General features: G+C 33.2%; 3 protein-coding genes across 6 annotated transcripts in view; 1 reads left to right on the top strand and 2 right to left on the bottom strand.

Annotated features, from left to right (window-relative positions):
* The window catches only part of LOC118182923 (complement factor H-like), a 159,027-nt gene that overhangs the window by 115,165 nt on the left and 19,788 nt on the right, over positions 1 to 24,074 (bottom strand). Inside the window, exon 1 of one of the 4 annotated variants that reach the window (XM_085824632.1) lies at positions 11,563 to 11,742. The exons of the other annotated variants lie outside the window; for them this stretch is intronic. Coding sequence (XP_085680758.1) covers positions 11,563 to 11,623 — 61 coding nt within the window. The 5' untranslated portion in view covers positions 11,624 to 11,742. Of the gene's footprint in view, positions 1 to 11,562; positions 11,743 to 24,074 lie in introns of those variants that run through there. 4 annotated transcript variants of the gene reach the window in all.
* On the top strand, positions 13,206 to 17,878 carry LOC146994904 (uncharacterized). The gene is made up of 2 exons (XM_085824637.1): positions 13,206 to 13,902; positions 16,276 to 17,878. The coding sequence occupies exons 1-2, from the start codon at positions 13,631 to 13,633 to the stop codon at positions 17,078 to 17,080; spliced, it is 1,077 nt and encodes a 358-aa protein (XP_085680763.1). The 5' UTR covers positions 13,206 to 13,630; the 3' UTR covers positions 17,081 to 17,878.
* Positions 17,688 to 22,605, bottom strand: LOC118187152 (uncharacterized). Its single transcript, XM_035357359.2, has 4 exons — positions 22,079 to 22,605; positions 20,509 to 20,572; positions 19,575 to 19,654; positions 17,688 to 17,878 (listed from the first exon to the last, which is right to left on the bottom strand). The coding sequence occupies exons 1-4, from the start codon at positions 22,440 to 22,442 to the stop codon at positions 17,688 to 17,690; spliced, it is 699 nt and encodes a 232-aa protein (XP_035213250.1). The 5' UTR covers positions 22,443 to 22,605.

Below are 24,074 nucleotides of genomic sequence, written 5' to 3'. Positions count from 1 at the left end.
CAGTATTAAATCTTATATTTCTTTTTAATCACCGACAAAAATGACATTTTCAAACAAGTGAAAAAAATATTCGTACTGAAACACCATTCCAATTAGTGATCACAATTCAAAATTATATGCAAACCAAAGAACTTGAATAATTTTAACAGCAAAATTCACCTAAAGCAGAAGTTGATAAACTGTTGCCTTAGCATAGGGGTCTTCAACCATTTGCCCGCTGAAGGCATTTTAGTGGCCCCACATTTGAATTAGAAGAAATATGAAGAATTTTAAAAAATCTGATGTGTACACTACATGACTTCCTCGTACGGAATATTAAATTACACGCATTTTTTCTTGCATTTCATTTAAACTTATTGGATTGAATTAAATCTACTTCGCAGGCAGCGCATAAACCACAATAGAATAAATGCATTTTTTAAAATTCACTCTAGTATTTGTTTATCACAGCGACACTCTGGCACTAGATTCACTTAACAGTATTATATTTCGTTCATATTATAACTCATAATGCACAAAATTTATATCATTTAAAGAATAGAATTATCTAATCGTTGCCACATGTTCTATTCAAATACTATAATAAAGCTGGAACGATGTATAAAAGAAATTAAACAAACAAAACAAAAATGAAAAAGATTTTCACAGACGATTGAGTATTTCTCATCCAATTAATTCAGTTCTCACTTCGCGAGAAGGCAAAAATACATAAAAACTCAAAATATCTATATTAAAAATTACAAAGTAAATTTTAATTTAGATATTTAGAAATTTGAATATAGATATTCCAGAAAGGATTAAGCATGATTTAATTGGCAATAATAAATGAAGGCGTTATCTTTGTTGTTGCGAATCTACGTTACTCTAGATTGGCAACAAATCCACTAGTCTGCTGCTTCAAATGTAAACAATCAATGGCCGCCGTCAAAAGAAAAGGCTTACCGCGGCACTTAAACAACTTTAAAATTGTTGATAATTCTAAAAATATTGCACACAGATTTACTAAAGGCATAAAAACCTTAACAGGAAGATAAAACTGAGATCACTGAGCCGGGTAACAGAGTGGATATATATATAAATATATTTATATACGTTTGGATGTGCACCAAAATACGAGGTGCACATCTACATGTTATAGCAGTCCTATATACAAAATTTCAACGTTCTGAGGCTACTTGTTTTTGAGTTATGCGAGATACGTACTTACGTACGCACGTACGTACATACGTTCGTACAGACGCCACGAAAAATTCTCTTCAGAATTCATTTTAAAGCAGTTTTATAATTTTTTTGGAGGAAACGAGTCTTTTATTCTGTCCTTACGTACAGAAATCACGCAAAAACATCGTTAAATTGCATTCGATAGCGGTCAAAATGGATATTTTCGTTGAAATATGCTGCCTGAAACTTTTCGCGGTTACAATACTTCCTTTTTACTTCGTACAAGGAAGTAAAAATCTTGATTTCAAGAAAAATTGCATTTTCAGCTTTTTGTCGTAAAAAAAAAATTCATTTTCTCTTATTCTTGATATTTAAAACATTTTATTGACACGCCTAATATTATTTGAGATAAAATTTTCTAAAAATGACAAGTGTTTCAAAAATTTCACTTTATCTTACGTAATTTTAAAACCTAAAAATTTGACTACGCATAAATTCTCAACTCCATATAAAGGATAGATTCTATCTCTGTTGTAAAAGCGGTTAATTTCATTCCGTCTAAAGGACTTAAACGCAGGCAATTTGAACAGTTCTTGAATGATTTGGAAGCGGAAAATGGTGACATTGTGTATAACGCGGAAGTAACGTTGGTTTCGGCGCCTGTTTTCTTTGAAGAGCGAAGTTCAACAATTCATGGAATCTACAGAGAAATCTATTCACGAGTTCAGTGATGAGAAATGGTTGAAAGACTTTACATTTCTTATCGATATTACAGGTTATCTCAATAACTTGAACTACCGCTTACTAGGAAAAAATCTACTTCTTCATAATACACTTTCAAGTTGAAAGTGGAATCGGAAAGCAGATTTTCGTGAAAATGAAATGTTCATAAGAATGTCGCCATTTTCAATAGATGTTGGAAGTGTTCCACCTGAACTTCAATTAGAATTTATCGATTTGCAGTGTGACTCTGCAGTAAAATGCAAGTTTCTTGAAAATCCTACATTAATTGATTTTTATTCGAAGTGCGTGACCGAAGACAAGTATCCAGGAATTCGTAGGCATGAACTCTTCGTGTTGAACTTTGGCAGTACCTTTATATTTGAACAACGTTTTCGTAAAATGAAAGAACATGGTTGACAGACAGACACTTGGAGGAAACTTTACGAATTGCAACAACACAAATTAAACCAGATATTGAAGCATTAATCAAGCAAAAACGATGTCAAATTTCACATTAAAACTAAAGTAACTACCATCTCCCGTTAGTAATGTGTAAGTTTTTTTTATTGTAAATGCATTTTGTAACATCGTTCTGTACAATCATCTTTATAGTTTTTTTCATAGTTAATAATGTTGCAAAAGATTTTAATTCGATTTCCATTTGATGTTTTGGAACCAATGTATATGTTACCGTGAAAGACCGAAATTGGAGAATGTCGACTTTCACCGGAGAATATCGACATTCACAGATACGTCGGTGAAAGACCGAATATTTCACTACATTCTTGTATATTCGGACCCTCACCGGTGTATGTCGACAATCACAGATATGCTCTGGTGAAAGTCGAAAAGAGAGGTCATAAAATGCATAATAGTTTAAATTGTTGTTATAAACAAGATTTGAATCACATAATTTAGTAAGTTTTTTATTACTGTTATTTTATTTTCTCATTTAGAACGTATTGTATAATTAAGTAAGGTTTAACGTCTATTATTTTCCTTTCTCATTTTGAATGTATTGTGTGTTTTAGGTTCTCATGTTCTTAAGTTCTTATTTCAAGTCTCAAGTGCGTTTATTCGCGACTGAATGACGAAGAAGAAAATATAATATTGTTATATGTTCAACATTCACCATTAGTACATGGTGAATGTCGACATTGACCGGTGTAAGTCAGAAATAAGAGTATTTGGAAAATATTTCGGACATACACCAAGAGACTATGTGAATGTTGACATTCACCGGTGAAAGTCGACATTCTCCAGATTTCGGTGTTTCACCGTAACATATATACAAATGTGTAACACCATCTCTTCGCTTAGAATCAATTGTAGTCTTGCAAAGCAAACCTCTCTTTTTCATATAAATTTTCTGACTACACTATTTGCGAGAAAGGTTGAAGACCCCTCCCTACCTTAGCAGATAACAAATAAATTTAAAAATATTACGACTCAAAAGTTTTAAAACCTTCAAGCCCTTCGCTGAATTGCAAATATAAATAAAACAACTGACACTTTAAATGGTAAAAGCTCAGAATTTTGTTTTACCTCGATGTTGATTCTAGAGCAGATTCTAGATGTTGATTCTAGGTCGGTTTTAAAATACTTGAAACATATCGAATTTTAATATAAACACATAAAATGATACATCTGAAAGCATCTGACTCCTTGAACGTTTAAACGTCTTCTGTAAAGATGGCAAACTTTTCATTTTTTTATGAATTATTCTTGCATGTATATGCAATTCTAATCCGATTTTCTGATGTTTACACCTTCTTCAGTCTTCTCCTTCCCTGAAATATATAACGCTCCAGTAGCAAATTTACTTCTGGTAAATGTGAAAGTCAAAGTAATACTAATATTTTGTTGTAAAGTTGTAGAGTCATTAGTTAATTTGGAAGCAGAAAAGATGAAAAATATGCAACCGCCTTCGCCGGGAATCGAACCACTGACCTCTGGAATACCGGCCCAGCGTGCTACCGTTACACCACGAAGGCACGCTAGGGAAGTGGAAGAAATACCTTATAAAGTGAGTAAAGTTTCCTGTCTTAGGCTTTTCATCTGATTATTCTCTGCCCCCATATCATTCAGATCCAAATCATTCAGATTATTTATTTTAAATAAAGATTCGTTCTTCGTATCTGATAAGTGAAGAAGAAGCAACATATTCCTTATACTGACTGTATACACCAAGGTTTAATAATATTAAAATGTAATTAAAAATGTACTTTTTTACCTATATGTAATTTATTTTTAAAACACGTCTTCTTATTATATATTTCGAAATTTTTAAAAATTTCTGCGTCTTTTCAAAACGTTAAAGATGGCGATAGATTTTCTGTCATGAAAACAGATAAGAAGTAAAAATCTGGTACGAAAAACCTGTATTACAACAAGTTTACAGCAATATTTTACACTATTATATTAATTTGTGTTTACTTGTAATCATGTTGTTTAGTATTCCAAAATGTAATCGATGCTTACATTTATTTGTGTAAATATTTCAGAGGCCCACTAGCGGCCGAGCGGTAAAAGCCGCTGAACATTGGTAATTCGGTCCAGAGTGGGCTGGTTCCACGGGCATTTTTGTGGTTTTCTCCACGTATAACATGGGTACTAGCCTACACCGGGCATCCCTCTCCATTAATTAGTTTCTAATGTTTTAAATAAAAAAATATAATAAAAAAAAATCTGAAAGATTTTAGATTTTGAATTACGTCCAAAGGGACGGTTTTTTTTTTAATGTTTTGTGTGTTACCTTTATTTATTAAATATCATGTTCTACATACTTAAACATAAAATTCAATTCAACAGCAATATCTCAAAATAATTTTTAAATAAGCATATCTTTGGAATTTGCGATACAAAGTCTCGCGCGTTGGAGATAAAAGTTTTTTTCCCCCGCACAGTGTTGCCACTGCTCGCTTTGAAATCGTTTATCTTGTTTATCCAAAAAAACATTGAAGTGTTACAAAATATAAAATTGATAATACAACAAATTTCAAATTCAAATTAGGCCCACCAGCGGCCGAGCGGTAAAGTCGCTGAACACTGGTAGTTCGGTCCGAGGTTCGAATCCCACGAACGGGCTGGCTGCATGGGCGTTTTCGTGGTTTTCCCCATGTGTAACGTATATACGAGCCAGTTTCCCTTAGAAAGTCATCCACGAAGGCATCCCTCCTCTTAGGCAGATAGCCCTCGTGTGCTTTGCCATAATTAAATACACCACGCCTCAAATTCAAATTAGGGGCTCCACATGCCCATATTCTATGGAAGAGTATGTTATTCAAATTTTGACGGCTCTAGGTACCGTTGTTTTATGAAAATGCGAAAAACATACATACATTCATGCATATTCTTCATTATATAATTTCTTTTACAATACAAGGCGGTAATATTTAGTGGCAACAATTTAAAAAGCGAAACAACGCTTATCGTGAATCGACGCAAAATGCCAAAACGAAATTATTAGTTCCTCTGGGCAAACTGCCTCTTTGGACTAAAAAACATATTTTACAGAAATCTAAAATTATTCCTCCAGACAGCTGTCAGACCTTCTAATGCGAATGTCTGTCATATATATTTGCTTGTTTTTTTAATTTTGTTTTTAACCCCGGCCTACATGTTTTCAAAATTTGCATTTCGTTTTGTGAATTGGATGGCTGGATCAATTGAATTCATAATAGATAGAATCTCGGATAAATCCTCTTTATAAACGTCAAAAAGTGCGAAAGTGTCGTCAACATACCGAATCCAAAGACGAAAGGATAGTTTCCAATTCACTCTTGAAATTGAATCCAACAATTCCCTCCCCTTCCTTGATATTCTTATAATCAGCAATGAAACTGATTTTAGCAATACTGTGTACCGTAAACCCTTTGCAGTTTGTTTACCACCCCATGCCAAGTCATGCCACCCTGTTAAGCAAAAAATGGCTTTTTTTTACTATTACGTATTCCGCGCGCTTAAAGTTTGTTCCTCTGAATCTTTGCTTACAAATGAACTTAATTATTTGAGAGCAGTTGCGATTGACCGTGGATTTTCTCCCGTGATTATTGATAAAGCCGTTAAAAAATTTTCAGATTCCCATCAAAGAAGACATTCCACTGTTAGAAATAATATTAATGACCTTGTCGTGCTTCCATTTTATCCTTCTGTTAGCTATAAAATTGCACGGATTCTCCAGAAATTCAATTTTCAAGTCGATTTCTCCCCTATTAATAAAATGCACCCTTCGATTCTAAAAGATTGCGTTTCTGTCTTGAATTCTTGGAGAATTTATAGTATATCATGTCAGTGTGGTTTAAGATATATTGGCCAAACAGAAAAAGCGTTGAAGTTTCGTATCAAGGAACATGAATCTTATGTCAGAAAAGGCGAAATTAACAAGTCTTCAATAGAGTATCATAGTTGGACATTTAACCATAATTTTGACTTTGGGTCTGCAAAAATTATCCAAAAGGCTTCTTCCATACGTGAATTGGATTTTCTTGAGGCTTTTCACATTCACAAAGATTTAGCAGGTTTAGTTAATGATTTGAAGTCCAATCCAGTCCTTCCTAATGCCTTTAAAATTCTACTATCTTAATTCAGTTATTTTTGCAGATAGATGGCGTTACATCCTCGCGTTTGGTACTACCAGAGGGTATAAAAATCCGTTCAGTGGTTGCTTTCCATTTCCTAACATGACGCCCATGGACATTAATTTTTCAATGAGGCATGCTACTTTGTTAGGGATTGGCTTAATGCCCACACTGTTAAGAGATACATGGCCACTGCTACCCCCAGTGAGATCAAAGAAATCACAATAAGCTTAAAGTCAAAAAGGCCCCTGGCGTTGACGGTATTAATAATCACGCACTTAGAAATCTGCCCTGCAATGTTGTGACAAAATTCACGAGTATTATCAATGCGTGTCTTAGTCAATGCTATTTTCCCACATAATGGAAAATCGCAAAAGTTATTTTATTGCCTAAGCCCGGCAAGGATAACACTAAGCCAGATGGGTACAGGCCCATTAGCTTGCTTCCGGGACTAGGAAAGGTCTTAGAGATTAATCTACAGCAGATTGAAAAACTATATTGAATTACTGCCTCCGCAATAATTTGGTTTCCGGAGAAAGCTTTCAACAACGAAGCAGCTGGTTCGGCTCGTCGAGTTTTGTGGTGATGCGCTTCACAAGAAACAAAATGTCGCCTTACTCATGCTAGACGTGGCGAAGGCATTCGACCGCGTCTGGCATGAGGAGCTTATTTATAAACTTATAAATCTCCCTATGGCTAGAGAGCTGATTCAACTAATTATGTCTTTCATCACTAATAGGAAATTCACTGTGGCTATTGGAAAGGACATCTCCAGTTTACGCACCATGAATGCAGGCGTTCCACAGGGGTCCATTTTAGGGCCCGTCCTGTATTTATTTTATGTTCATGACTTCCCTAGGGCTCACATTGGCAGAAATTACTTTCTTGGGTGCTATGCGAACGATACGGCATAAAGTCCGCGAACGCACACCATGCAATCAAGAAATTACAGGAGCTTCTACCAGTGGTAGAAAAGTGGTGTACGACTTGGAGAATTGCTATTAATGCCAGCAAGTCGCAATTATTATTGATAAGGAGGAAAAATACGCAGTTGACTATTAATAGCACGCTCTTCTTATTCTCTGAAGAGATTCCTAGAGTTAGTAAGGCGAAATATTTAAGAGTAATGCTAAATGAAAGATTAAAATGGGGAGATCATATAACAGAGGTCAGAAGAAAAATTTTCACTGTTGTAAATAGCCTCATCCCTATATTGGATAATTATTCTAGCTTTGACCTCAGGAAAAAGAGGCTAGTATATATCACGGCAATTAGGCCATTGATGACTTATGCGTCGCCGGGCTGGTGCACGGCTACCAAGGAGGATATAAAAAGACTTCAAATCATGCAAAACAAAGTCTTAAGGCTTATCACCCATGCTCACTTTTTTGTGAGCAATGCTACACTGCACTGTGACTTAAAACTGGACACTCTAGAAGAGCACCTGAATAAGATCAACAGGAAATTCTTCACGAAAGCTCTGAACTGTGACCATATGAGAAATTTTGATATCTTTACCTACGAAATATTGAATGAGGACGCCAAACTGCGCCCACTTGCGGCCCACCTCACTTGCGGACCCGAACTTTCCCACCTAGTGCCCACCTGTAAATAATGTACCCAATGTGTTTATTAGCATTCTTAATTTTGTATCTTACTCATTTATTGTACTGCGTATTTCTTAAATTCACTAGTTTTATTCACATTCTACACTCATTTTATGACTCCCACTTAGTCACGCCTTTACCGGGCCGTTTACTTGCTAGTGAGCTCTTGCGTTGCTGGTCTTCCTATTCTTTATCCGCCCTTGCTCCTCCTTACTGCGGACATTATGTGAAGATAGTTCTATGTTATTGTGCCCATCTGGCATAAATTTGATTGAGCCAGATAAACTACTGATCTCAGTGCTATTCTGGCTATAAGTTATCAGTCAGTCAGTCAGTCAGCTTTCCATTATTCGAAGTTCAGATTTGGAGCGTGAAGATGCAGTTGCCCCTCGCTCCCTATTTTTAACTTCGCTAATTTTTCTTGTCCTTTGTGTTACATGTTTGATCAGATAGCCTGGCTCAGTAAAAGTAGGCGGCCAGTGTAACTCTGATTAAAATTCCGGTTATAACCACGTGCAGTGCTGATAAGGATCACGTGTTTCTGAGACTCCTTCCCCTTTATTTTTCTTTTTTCTAGATATTTCTTTCTCCTGATGAGGAGGGACCTTTAGCTGCCCTCGAAATCGATTGAGTGTTTCAATATACTTACGCTAAATACAAAGTTGTTTTTATGATTTTGACTGCCACATTAGCGTGTTTCTCTTCTAGTCTATCTATAAGGTGTTTAACTTTACTGAAATCATTATCAGAAAGGCTTTTAAGGAATTTAAATTCTTTAGAATATAAGAATAGGTTACAAATATGAGTGGAATATGAACTTCCCATTGAAATTCCTTGTGTTTGCATGTAAAGAATGTTTGAATGTTTAATATAGTTATTGTACAGCGAAAAATGTATAAATGCTTTCCATTTTCGTAAATTCAGTATATTAAGTATTTCAGGAAAGCATTCTGTCATTTCTATAATGTCTATATGTCTACTTTCGTAGATTCCTTGGAGTGGCAGGGTCGTGTAGAGGTTTCCATAGTCATAGCAGTTAATATTGTAAATTTTAAGATTTTTAACTTCTTCAATGATTTTCAAGTTGTAAATAATCCAGTAGAAGTTTTTGTCTTCTTTAACTTGTTCAAAAACTACTTTACAAACAGTCTTAAGTAGACTGCTAAAAATATTATTAAAATTCTTCTTGAAGTTTCTGGTACTATTGAAATTTATTAATTATGAATTTCAGATTCTAGTCTTTGTGAAATATCAGTTTTAAATTTCTTACTTTATGTCTTTTAAATTATTGTAACATAGGTATTTTGACACAAAATCGGAAATTTTCTATACTACATACGAATTTTTTTCATATTTCGATTCTATGACTCAGATCGAAAAGAATAATTCATTTGGCGAAATTTTTAATTTATGGTAAGATATTTCTTTTTCCCTTTCACTGTGCACGAACGGAAAAAAATCTGATGTGTACACCACATGACTTCCTTGTACGGAATATTAAATTATACGCATTTTTTCTTGCATTTCATTTAAACTTATTAGATTGAATTAAACCTATACTTCGCCGACAGCGCATAAACCACAATAGAATAAATGCATTCTTTAAAATTAACTCTATTTGTTTACTATAGCGACACTCTGGCGCTAGGTTCATCTAACAGTATTATATTTCGTCCATATTACAACTCAGAATGCACAAAATTTATATCATTTGAAGAATTATCGAATCGTTGCCACATGTTCTATTCAAGTACTATAATAAAGCTAGAACGATGTATAAAACAAATTATGCAAACAAAACAAAAAAAGAAACAGTTTTTCACAGACGATTGAGTATTTCTCATTCAATTAATTCACTTCTCACTTCGCGACAAGGCAAAAATACATAAAAACTCAAAATATATCTACTAACAATTACTAATTATTAAAAATTAAATTATTAAAAATTAAGTAAATCTTAAACACTTATTTCCTCGAAAAAATTCCAGAAAGGATTAAGCACGATTTAAATCGCAATAATAAATGAAGGCGTTTATCTTTGTTGTTGCGAAGCTACGTTTCTCTAGATTGGCAACAAATTCACTACTCAGCTGTTTCAAATGTAAACAAGGAATGGCCGCCATCAAAATAGGCTTAGCGGCACTTAAACAACTTTTAAATTGTTGATAATTCTAAAAATATTGCATACAGATTTACTAAAGGCATAAAACCCTTAACCGGAAGATAAAAACAACATAATTCAATCATTTTTAAAGAAAAAAATGTACAATTTACAAACATATAAGAGTAAAGAAACTGAGATTACTGAGCCGGGTAACAGAGTGGATATATTTATAAATATATTTATATACGTTTGGCGCGGCCGATTGAAACCAAAATACGAGGTGCACATCTACATGTTATAGTAGTCCTATATACAAAATTTCAACGTTCTGAGGCTACTCGTTTTTGAGTTATGCGAGATACGTACGCACGCACGCATGCACGTACGTACATACCTTCGTACAGACGCCACGAAAAATTATCTTCACAATTAATTTTAAAGCAGTTTTATAATTTTTTGGAGGAAAATAGTCTTTTATTTTGTCCTTACGTAGAGATATCAAGCAAAAACATCGTTAAATTGCATTCGAAAGCGGTCAAAATGGATATTTCGTTGAAATATGCTGCCTGAAACTTTTCGCGATTACAATACTTCCTTTTTACTTCGTACAAGGAAGTAAAAAGGAGCACGTTCAAACTTTCAAATAATTTTAACAAAGTGCAAAAACTGCATTTGGCGTTATTATCGCTTTTAACGAATATGTTAAACATCAAAATCGTAAACTCACGTACACTTTAGGAAACTTTAGATAAAATATCTAATGTTTTGCAGGTATGCTTAGAAATACATTAACGATGGTAAAAATTTTATAGATTATAATTCAAAATGCTTCCGAAAAATATGTAAAAATTATTTAAAATACAAACTGCAAACATAAAATCATAAAAAAATGGGCGAATTTTATTTGGAATGAACCTAAATTTCCAAATGTGAAAGGAAGGATTTACTCAGCTTAATAAAATCGAGATATTAATAAACATATACCAAATTCAATTAACATGGAGAGGCTAAAATTTTGAGAGCTAATTTTTCCAAAACTACTCGTGCGATTTTTACAAAACTTGGCACTTTGGCATAATATGAGTCGTAGAATCAAAATATGGAAAACCATTGGCATGTTATTTTAGAAAAAGTCCGATTTTGTATCAGAATACCTATGTTAGAACAATGCTATATATAAATCTAATATATATCATAAGTCGCGTTTTCGAGACATGTATAACGTAAGTTAAATTTCGACAATCGGTCTAGTAGTACAAGAGATATAGAACTGTTTTTTTTTTTTTTTCCAAGGTGTATATTTTCCCTCAACTCATTCGTATCTGTTCGAGACAAGTAACAACAGTAAATCATATTTCTGGAACTAGATGGAAACTATTGAACTTACCCTTTACAACCTCAAGACCCCACATTCCGATAGCCAGAGTGTAGACCAGCAATACCTGCATTCTGGTTTCCTAATCACAGAACTATTGTTGATTTTTCACGTATTAACCAAATGATTTCCAGGCAATCAGTGCCATCTTTTTCGGTGAAACACACTGCGTCACCAGACACGACCTCTACAAAGTGAAACTTAGAAAAGGATGCTTCAGAAATCAGCTAACCTTTTGAACCTGACGCAATAGGGGCCATCCCCTCATTGCGTTTACAGACGTCATTTTTAACTGTTACTCAAACTATTTTCCGAATAAAAAATTGTCTCATTGCTCCGAATCTGTGTTATCGGAGATCCCCAAAAAGATTTGACTGTCGACCCCTAACAATTTCTCAACATTTTATCGACCGCTTCGGTTTCACTCTTACATAAATAAGACAAAGCCCAAAATGGGCTAACGTAACTTTTACATTGATTATTTTATTGTGTTTAGTATTTCATACATTTCAGACATTCAATACAGGAAGTTTAATCAGTTTAAAGCAGCCCTCGAATGCATTTGCATAAATTAATTAGTATTGTTATGGAATTCATTATTACGGCAAGGACGTGACGAACGTTTTAAGCTTTTAATGATTTTGAATCCAAACTCACATATTTTCATTACCGTTAAAAACAAATGTACGTAACGCCAGAGGAAACCTAATAATGGACCTAAATTTATACTATGAAATAAATGTTATCAAAAGATTTGAAGATGCACATCTGAATAATTTTTATCGTCCTTATCAAAAGGTAAATAACCTCAGTTAAGAATTTTCGCAATGAAAGAATCGCTTTTTTGGGGAATTCATTTGTACGTGAGCAGTTTTTTCTCGCAGTTGAAACTGAGCGATGAGCATCGATAATTCGTGAAGAAGTAATTCGTGAAGGTTCTAGTAATTTTTCTCCAATGTTAAAATCCGAAGCTGTGAGTTGTAAGAATTATTTATACACTAATGTACGTCTTTTTTCATACATTAGTGTATAAATGTATAAAATAATATATACACTAATGTATGCCAAAGGGGTAATTTGCCCAAAAGGGCTGTTAATTTCGTTTTGAGAATTTGCGTCGTCCACTGCAAAACGGCGTTTCACTTTTCAGATTTGTGCCACCAAATGTTAGAGCCCTGCCTTATATTTTAAGAAATTAAATAATGAAGAAGATTCTTCATTACCGCTTTGGCAACATTAGTGTATATTTTATTTTATACATTTATACGAGATTAATGCTTCCCGCATTGTGAAAAAACAACGGTACCTAGAGACATCGAATTTTGAATACCGTAGTCCTCTACCTGAATATGGGCACCTAAAAGCCCCAATTTGAAAGTGAACATTTTTTTTTATTGTCTATTTCATATTTTATAAAATTTAACGAATTCTTGATTAACAAACTCAACGATTTCAAAGCGAGCAATGGCAACACTGTAAGAAAAAAAAAGTTACAGCGCGAGATTGTGTATCGGAAATTCCAAAGATATGCTCTTTTTAAATTATTTTGTGACATTGCCGTTGAATCAAATTTTACGGTTTAAGTGCGAAGAACATGACACACATAACTCTAAAAAAAAACGCCCCTTTGGGTGTAATACAAAATCTTTTTCTCATCGACCCTCAACCGGAAAGTCTTAATTCAGGTCTCGTATACATTTCTGCATACGGAAAATACGTACTTTTAAGAACAATTAATGAAACAGATTAAGGACCTATGAGCAAATGGGAACTGAATGAATTAAATTAAATTCAATCAACTTATGTATGAACTTCAGTTTTGTAATAACAATCTAAAGCCCCGTTCACATGCAACGCTCTTTCGCGCAGCCATCGTTCATATCAGGGAGAAGTGGGGTTACCAAGCAGTTTCGCCTTCAGGACCCGTTCAGACGCACATCGTCTTCCATCCCTTAACCCATAAGCCACTGCGAGCAGTGATGTCACAAACTTGAATCTGATTGGCGGATTTTGTAGTGTTTGTTTACATCTTTTTCGACATTGTTAATTATCGCTGTAGAACGTTTTCGGAGTTTTCGGCATGGCTCAAGAAAGACTTTCGCTTTTTCTGCAATTATTTTTGCACCTACAGCTGAATATGCGCTGTTTAGAGGGCAGATCGCTACCCAAAAGACGGCGGCTTCGACGAAGGAAAATTATGTGTTCCTTCATAAATGCAACGTTAACGTCACTAGAATTGGCATACCCAGAGCGACGTTTATGGTCCAAAGTGCGATCTTCGGTGTTCTGGGAAAATGTAGTTCTCTCATCATGGGATGATAAGGACTTCAAGGAAAATTTTCGTATTACTCGGTAAGTTATTTCAAAGTTTTTGAATATATATTGCTTTTATGTACAGAAATCTCTCACTTAACAATGTTCTTTGATTCCTGGAAAATGCTTAATGTTAATGTTAATCAAATAAAAAAAGTACCGTTATTCCGCTAGTTATGTATCACCAAATCTTCATATATTTTCTTTAATTAAAGAAAGTTAAATGAAAAGCTCAAAATTATATATTTTCTCATGTATTAGAAGAATTAATTTTTTACTTTATTTAACCAAAAGTTATGTAGAATTATTTGAACATTCTTTTGCTAATTTTCTCTTCATGCTTTTGCAAGTCATTGTCAATAAGATCTGGGCTTTGAATACATTTGAAATTTTGATCCAAATACATCATTTGCATTTTCAACTCTTCAACAGTGAAGAACATTTTCTGCAATTGCTTCATTTTAGTTCTGAAAATGTTTCATTGATCACTCATCTTCATCAAATATACTAACTTTTCATATTATTATTTCAATAATTCCTATTAACCAAGTTTTCTTCATTGCAACCTAATTCATATGTAGTGGCTGCCATTCTTTTTAAATAATGATCTATTATAATTACAGAAGTGTTTAGGGATGCTGGCTGTTATATCATTGGGCTCGGGTTGGTATGGGTGCTGTTAACTGTGTAGTATGCATGTAGGATACTTTAAAATATTGACACGCTGAAAATTCATTGAAGAGGATTAAGGATAAGGGAAGAGGGGTAGGAGATCTTTGAGACTATTCTTATTTGGATATGAGAATACTTATTTGTTGAAACTGTGCATTGAGATCAGGCACACAAACTGCACAAATGTATATTATTTCATTGTAATTGTAATGTATATACATGAAATCTGTACACTGGGATGCAAAATGAAAAAAAAAAAAAAAAAAAAAAAAAAAATAGTTGCCATTAATAAACAGAGTTAAGTAAGAGATTTATATATTCATGAATGTTTTTTTAAGATAATTTCTAAACTTTTTCAATTTTATTATTATTATTATTATTATTATTATTATTTTTAATTTCAGAAACATTTCTGTTCCTGAAATTTATAATATTTAACAAAAGTAAATAATTTTTTATAGCTGTATCATTTTGTTTCTCCTTTGAACATAAGAAACTTTTCATAGTTAATCAGTTATATTTGATTTATTTCTTACTACAGTTATTGTCCTCCAGCAAACATAAATTATTTTGATATTGCGAATGTTCAACAAGAATTTCAAATTAAGTTAAAATCATTACGTATGATACATATTAAGTTAGTGCAAAATTTTTGGCAACTAATTTCTTATTTATTTGAAATTGTTTCAATAATAATTTAAAAAGGAAGTGCATTTTATCAAGTCAGCCAGTTCAGTCTTTTTCAATGCGAAAGCGAGAATCAGCTGAATATCATAACTTTATACCAGAACAGTTAATGATAACTAGTTATATCCATATTAGTTTAGGATACAACTATATCAAATTAGAGAAAGAATTAGACGGTACTTTTCCGTTTCGCCGGCGCAAATCTCGCCAAGCAGACTTTGTTGGCGACAACATAGAGAATACACATAGAAAATGTTAACAAATATTAGTTCTAAGAATTTTTTATTTTGAAGGCATAAACATTCTAATATGGTTTATAATTTTGTAAAAAGCCAATAAATAAAAACAACAAAGACATTAATTAAGATATTAAATAAAGACAATAAAAGACATTAATTTAAGAATTTACTATGCTATCATGGTTCAACATCCTGATTCGCCGGTTCGTATCACCCCAAGTGATTTCATCTCACGTAAACTACGCTACAAAAATCTAATTCTCTCAGTAATTATCTACATTAATTTCAAGTTAAATCTTAATTTGGAATAAAAGTTTAAATGCAAGAATTATTTCAATTCGTACGAATAGCTTACTCAGAAATTATGTAAAACCGTAGTGCTTTACTTCGCTAGTGCATTCTAATTAGAACTGATGAAATTTAACCCTTGATTTTTCTTCATTAAATTTTTCGAGTTCCTAAATTAAAAAAGATGTATCTTTCTGTCTAAAACATTAGATTTAACAAATTGCTATTGCACTGGGTTCATCAATATATGAAATAGAGACTTTATATACTTTTTAATGAGATGCTAAGAATGCTTTTCACCCTCAACTAATAGACATGAAAGAGTTCAAAAATAGCAAGACAGTTCTGGTTTTAATTTGCAAAACCAAAATAAAACAGCCATAATTTGCAATCAAAAAAGTCAGATGTACATTAAACTGTTATCCCCTAATCAAATTTTTAAGTGAAAATGTATGCTTTATTTTATTCATATGTTTTAGGAATTTTTTATAAAAGTAACTGTTTTGTTTCATTTCTTATCTTATAGGACTACTTTCAACTACATCTGCAGCAAGTTGCGATCTCAACTAGTCAAAAAGCATGTAGTGAGAAAACCTATATCTGTAGAAAGAAGAGTGGCAATAGCTCTTTCGAAGTTAGGTTCCTGTGGAGAGCTAAGAACCATTTCAAATTTATTTGGAGTGGCTCGCTCTACTGCTTGCACTATTGTTGCTGAAGTCTGCAGTGCACTGAGCAAAGAATTCAAAATTACTTTCCCACAAAATGATGACCTACAAATGATAGCCCAGGGATTTTATGATAATGGTGGATTACCTGGTTGCTGTGGAGCTGTAGATGGATCTTACATCCCGATTAAAGCTCCAAACAAGTGTGGGAAAGATTATTTTTGCCGAAAGCAGTTCTTCAGCATAATTTTGCAAGCAGTTGTCGATGATAGACTGCGTTTTATAAATTTGAATGTTGGATGGCCTGGTTCGGTCCATGATGCTCGAGTATTAAGAAATTCCAATTTGTTTAGAGCAGGTCAAAGCAATAAACTCTTTTCACCTACAAATATAAGGCTAAGAAACCATAATGGCAATGTAAAGCCATTTCTTGTGGGTGATCAGGCATACCCATTACTAAATTGGCTTATAAAGCCTCATAGAGGTCATTTAAATGCCGAAAGAGCTCTTTTTAATAAGAAATTGAGTACTTCCTGCATTAATGTAGAACATGCTTTCGGTCAGCTAAAGGGAAGATGGAGATGCCTTCTGAAAGAAAATGACAGTAATGTTGAAAATGTAAAATCACAAGTGTTGGCATGCTGTCTTATGTATTACACTAGATGATGAATTCCTCGATGACTGGCTGATACTGGATGACGAAAATTCAGATGTATCTTTAGAAGAAGATAATCTGTCGATTTCTGGAGAAAACCTCACTGGAAATCTAGACAGTCTTGTATCTGGAGCAGATGTTCGAGATTTCCTAATGCAGAATTTGTGAAAACTTGTAATTTTAAATGTACATATTTTTCTTATATACCAAATTATTGATTTTGGTTAATAAATTAAATGAATTCCTGGTATAATTTGCATTAGAAGTTTTAAATTTTTACAAAAGTGTTTAGGCGTCTATTAAACGAAAACTGTGTTCAGCAAATATATGTTCGAATTAAAAAATTATCACCTATACAACATACATAAATTGTGGCATAACACCTTACTTTGTTATTTATAAAAATATTTAATTTATGACTACTACATTTATTGTACGTAACACGTACCATAATACTTAAATAACTCTGTAAAAAAATCTAAAATATGCACATATATTTGCATAAAGTGATTCATAAAATAAAAACTTGAAGTTCAATGGTCAAAATTTAAGATTTCAAACTTTATAGAACAGTAACTGAATTTTAGCAAGAAATAATAATTCAAAGTTAAAAATTATTTATTTATTCGCTATTTTTTCTAATATATCTAACAATTTTTCTCTGAAGACTCTATTTTCTTCAGAAATCTTCTCTTCCATTTCCCTTTCAAATTGCAGAAATTTATCTACAGTTGTTTCAATGGTTTTTTCTATCACATCCTTCAGATTTTTCTTCCGTCGCCGGGAAGAACGTTGCCCATTCAATGAAGCTGTCAAGTAACAGAAAGATATAAAAATTATTAAATATTTAAATACATTTCATTGAAAAATACTAATATACAAAGCAAAGATTATTCAGAAATTTATTCCTTTTTCCCCTAAAGTGCATTACCTGAATGAATAGGAAAAAATAATAAAATATAAAGAAAAGTAATAATATCTTTTAATAAATAATGAAATTGTTTTCTAGCATTTGAGAAAAAAATTGTGGTGCCACTAGACTAGAACACGTGTACCTCAAAGCCCAGATTTTGGATATGCCTTTTATTTATTTCATGCTTTGTGTGAATTTAAGGAATTTTTGATTAACAAAGTGAGCAATTCAAAATCTCTGGGCTACAGGTTGGCTGAATAAGATAGTTATTTCTCAGATGTAATCTTGGTGGTCTCAAATGTAAACTTGGTGATTTAAAATAAATGTATTGGTACTAACCAGATATAAAATATTTTTATCTTTTGCATACCAGTGCATTGCCATTCGCAAAGCATTAGGTATTTAATTTAAAATTTAGCGTCTACTACTATTTAACTGCTTCTAAACAAATTAGAGGAATTCATATATTCATAAAACCAACGACTAGCTTCATCAGTCATTGATTTTATGAATATATGAAAATGTTATGTAAAACACTTAAATTTTCCTTTTATATTTTTTTCATACATTTTATTTCGCCAAATGTGGAAACAAGACAGTAAACTGTTTATAATACACATTGCCATAAAAATTACAATATTCAAACATTCTACAAACCAAATTCAATTTTAACAAAATTCAACTGGAAATCGATACTAGTTGCATAGAAAAAGTTATGCAATTCAAGAGATTCCATAAATATCTATCTCAAAATTCACTAATTTTATATGGTATTGCTCTGCTTTTCATTACTCGGTTATTTTAAGGTTGGGCATTTTTCTGAAATTTTAAATTCAAAATGGGTGCTATCGCTTCAAGAAAAATAACCTACTGCAAATCGATTATAAATTATTAGTATGCATATTGCAACTATATATTACATCTATTATAACTAAGCTCTGAATGTGTAATGCTTAACTCTTCAATTTTTCAAAATATCTGTATTGTATCTCTTGATAACAAATTACTCATTTATGTGTGTGTGTGTGATTATGGCAAAGCCTCGAGGGCTATCTGCCTAAGGGGAGGGGTGCCTTCGTGGAGGACTTTCTAAGGGAAACTGGCTCGTATACACGTTACACATGGGGAAAACCACGAAAACGCCCATGCAGCCAGCCCGTTCGCGGGATTCGAACCTCAGACCGAACTACCAGTGTTCAGCGACTTTACCGCTCGGCCGCTGGTGGGCCAAAATTACTCATTTATAATCTATTCTATGTCACATGTTATAATATATCTACCCTGTCTTAGCATATTTGTCTAGAACTAATTGAAAGGCCTTGTAAACTATATGTTCTTAAAAAGATTGCAAGCATGCCATGATATCTAAGAAATAATATAATTCATGAAGAATTAAATATTGTGCAGCATCATACTTTTTAATATTACCTGCCTCATCACCATAAACAAACATAATAATGAGTAATTGAAATGCAATTAATTAAATTTTGCTATAAACATTTGAAGAGAACCTTCACTCAACAGGGGTAGTGATGTCTGCACTGGTTCTTTAGTGCTTTAGCTATTTTTGTAAATAATGAAATATAACTTACAAAAATGTGAACTAGGAGTTGGAGGAATTGGCGAACACTCTTGTGACTGTTCATACATTTCAGTTCCTTGATGATCCATACTGAAATTTAAAATATAAAATGGTTTAAAATTCTGCATACATATTTTGAAATATCACTTAAAATAACATGCATATTTTGAGAGAAACATTATGAACAATATGTTGTTTATGTCTTCTGATAATAATTTAATATAGCATGATTACAGATCAGGAATATAAAAAGAAGGTACTTTTCCGTTTTGCCGGCGCAAACGATAAAGTCGCCAATAAGGGTACAACTGATGCCAAACGAAATATCTTCGCTGGTAACCTTTTAGGCTTCATTTTCAAAACATGTCGCAGCCTTTTCTTATCAAATTGATTGTTTCGTTCAATACTGGCATACAATTACACAGAATTTTACAAGATAGTTAAATTTTATGCCCTAAGACCATACGCGGTAATTAAATGAATTAGGATACAATCACACCGCTCAACCGAGGGCGAAAATATAGAAAAGGCAAAATTAAGGGTTAAATTCATCAATTTTCCTTAAAGTGTGAAAATAATTCATTCTAAAATTTTTTAAATATTTTTTATGTGTATACTGTATGTTGTAGCCAATAAAGTCTGCTTGGCGAGATTTGCGCCGGCGAAACGGAAAAGTACCTTTATAAATTATTTTTATACTGTAGAGGTACAGCTGAATTTCAGCCAAATTATGTTTTAAATTTTGTAATTGCTTACACTAATAATAACAGAAGCATATGTATTGATTAAATTGATCTTAATATTAAACAATAATATGTTTTATGCAATATAATTAATAAGTTTGTAAAAGAGCTTTTCATTAAACTAATTATGTCTGTTGACTGTGATCAAAAACTGTTTTATATAATATTACAGAATTTAAGATATTTATGCATTTAACTTACTTTTCATGTGCATCAAAAGCTACCACAAAACTTTCTTCGGAAGTATTCAACATTTCAGATGGAACTATAAAAGGGAAAGAAGAACCATGAATAAAATTAAACTTCTCTTCATCTTATATAATACATTGCAATTGAAATCTGAAAGCATTAAATTCATTACAGCAGAGTCATATACATTATATATAATTCCTTTAAAAAAGGTGTTTTATAAAACACTGTATAGGAATTTCTACAAAATAGCTAATTTTTGCTATTAAATGAAAAATATTTGATATTCATTTTGAATGAGGAATATTTTGTATCATTACCACTGAAGGTCTGATCTGATTATATGGCATTCTTCTTTACTAAATTTCATCTCTAATTCAGTTTATAAATATCAGAAATAAATAATCATATATTTCACAAAAGTGATCGGCCACTATTTCAAAACATATAGCCATACTCCACTTAACAGGGATTGTTAATTACAATCTCATTTTACATAACAAAGCAGTCCAGACAATACTTTTATAATGGGGATATAGTTACAGCTTAGAAATATACATTTCAGTGACAGGGAATGATAAAAGTTATTTCAAATTAAGGTTAATGGTCATAAAATATATTCAAATCCTGAAGTCCTTACAGGATATAGTTTAGCAAGACCTAAGCCTATAAGCCTACCATCTGATATAAAATAAGTGATAATGTTTTCAGCATTAGTTAAGTTAGTATGCGAATTTCTCAATGATAAATTTGCTTATAAAAAAACCCTTCCAGAAGTGAAATTTGAGCAATTTTTTAGAAACTATTTCACTTTGCCAAAGAAATTAAAATTATGGATTTGAATGATATCATGGAAAGAAGCAATCAAATTCACCATGTGGCTGAAATGTACTGAGCTACTAAAGAAAAATTATGATGAGAAAATAATTGAGCTTTCAAATTGAATTTGATTATCACTGGCAGAAAAATTTAGTGTGCAAAATAATTAAACATTTTTTAAAGGCTAGTATGGAATATGTTACAGCATGTTTAATTTTCTTTAAATATTGAAAACATTGAAATCACTGAAAGTATGTAGCAAGAAATGAAATATAAAATTTGCAAGCCAAATATATCTTTAAATCAACAAATGAAATTGGAAATGCAAAATCCATGAAGAAAAAAAATAGGCTAAAAATAATCAAAAAATGAAGACAAATTAATTAGCACTACAAAATACCATGACCAAGATGATTAAATATATTTTTAAAAAGTCAAACAAATGAAATGGATTTTGTTTTTTGTGATGGAATAAATGTTCCAAGAATTTTATACCATGATTCTTACATTCAAAAGAGACAATATTTATGCTTAAACTCGGTACTTCTTATCTCAGAAAAATGTGCAGTATAAGGAAAAAGTAGGCAAACATCTGTTTGAAAATCATGTTGATATTTCAAGTTTGGTAAATTTAAATTTTTGCCTTTGTTTTTGGAGAAGGGGTGAGTCCGAGCACTTTTCTAAAACATATATTTAAAAGCAATATAACGATTTCTAGCACATTTTTAAAAACAAACTGTATTAATAAAATGAGTTTTCTTACCTGACTCTTCCAATCCAAGAATCTCAGTTTCCGTTATCAGGCCGGGATTCGAGGCATCTCTGGAACCTAGAACTTTATCCATTTCATGATAAAATCGAAAAGTAATTTTTCCACCAGCTCCAGACAGTCTTAATTTATCTCGCTGCAGTCGATATTCTCGTCTCAGCGCTTTTACTTTTGTTTTAATCTGAACCGTATTTCTGGAATAGCCAGCATCAGATAATTCTTTCTGTATTTGTCTATAAATTTCAGTATCGCGTACTGTTCCATCCATTTTTTTCTGGATGCTATCGCACCCCCAGATTTCAATTAAAGCGATTGTTTCGCTGACAGTCCACCGAGCAGTCAACTGAACGTCAGCCATGTTGTTTACAAATTAACCGCGGATTCGCGCAATGCAGCATGGGAAATATCCCCATTTGCCTTGCTCCATAGAGGTAGGAGTATTCTACCTTCCTTCGGAGAAGCAGTTAATGCTTTTTCGCCATGTGAATGGGACAAGTTGGAAGAACCGGTTTTCACCACCGCTCGAATCTGCTCTTGTGAACGAACGGGGCTTAAGAATAAAATACGAAATCCTAAAAATGATTCTAAAAAACGAACCAGACCAACTGATAATGAAGGATTTGTAGTTCCTCCAAAACATTTAATTGCCAAAAAAACACTTCCCAAACTAATAGTAATGAAAACATCACAACATCCAATTCTTTCACAAACATACAAAAGTCTGATAACACTGAACACTCGACGCAGCAGCCGGCTGTCACTCAAACACCAAAAATTCAAGCACCACCTCCAATTTTCATAAAACCGCGAGCTGATTGGTTCTTTCTCCTCAATCAGCTCCGCCGACATGCACCAACTGTTCTTTCCAAACAAAACATTGATTTTCTTAAACTCACTACCACAAATGAAACCGACTATAGAACAGTTGTAAGATTCCTCACAGACAATAATATTGAATTCAAGTCCCACACACTCAAATCAGATAGACCACTTAAAGTGGTCATTAGGGGATTACCCTCAAATACACCTCTCAACGTTGTGCAGACTGCGGTTGAAGTGCTTGGCTTCAAAATTCACAAGATCTCCCAACTAAAGAAATGGAAGACCAAAATGCCAATGCCTCTCTTTTACTTACAAATCTTCAATAGCCTCAAAGCCGAAGAAATATATTCTATAACTGAACTCCTTGGAACTGAGGTATCCATGGAACACTTCAAAGGACAGAAGGGTCCCTCCCAATGCTGGCGTTGTCAGGGATTTTTTCATTCGTCTGAAGTTTGCACCTTACCAAGACGATGCGTCAGATGCGCTGGGCCGCATCAAGCCAAGGAATGCACTAAACCGTTTGAAGAGCCGAACAAATGTGCAAATTGTTCGGGAAACCATGCTGCTAACTGGCGTTCCTGCCCGAAGTTCCCAGGCTCCAAAAATAGACAACCTCCAAAGCCAAGCACCAAACCCAGTCAGACCGTTGACAACACAAACAAATTTAACTTACAACATAATACATTTCCAGTTCTGCCGGCTGCACACACTCCCAGTGCAAATAATACTCGCCCTGGAGTATCATACTCTGCTGCCCTTACGGGTATGCAACAGACTGCACCCCAAATTCTTCCAAATTTATCGGTCCCCTTAGGAGCAAATTCGACTCTAAATTGTACCGAGATCCTTTTGGCTATAATCCAAATTTCAAATCAGCCTGGCATTGACCAGAGCAAATTACTTCTGGCATTCAAAAACGCCTTACCGCAGCTCAGAGTGGCTCCATCTGGTGCTGACGCGGCCTACTACATCTTTGAGAGTTATATTACTCTCCAATTCTCTGATTCCCACATTCATTAAAATTCAATACTTTGAAAGGGTTGAAAAATCTTAAACTATGCACCTGGAATGCAAATGGCATTCTTTCCAAATTCCATGAGTTTAGAGACTATGTAGAAGAAAAGGATTTTGATATCATTTTTGTCCAAGAGACCAAACTCCAGCC

The sequence above is a fragment of the Stegodyphus dumicola genome, chromosome 10 (assembly GCF_044657685.1).
Source record: "Stegodyphus dumicola isolate Sdum_Otavi_A_Nest chromosome 10, ASM4465768v1".
Classification (NCBI taxonomy): Eukaryota; Metazoa; Arthropoda; class Arachnida; order Araneae; family Eresidae; genus Stegodyphus; species Stegodyphus dumicola.
The sequence above is the reverse complement of the archived record's forward strand: the minus strand, read 5'-3'. Positions and strand labels throughout refer to the sequence as shown.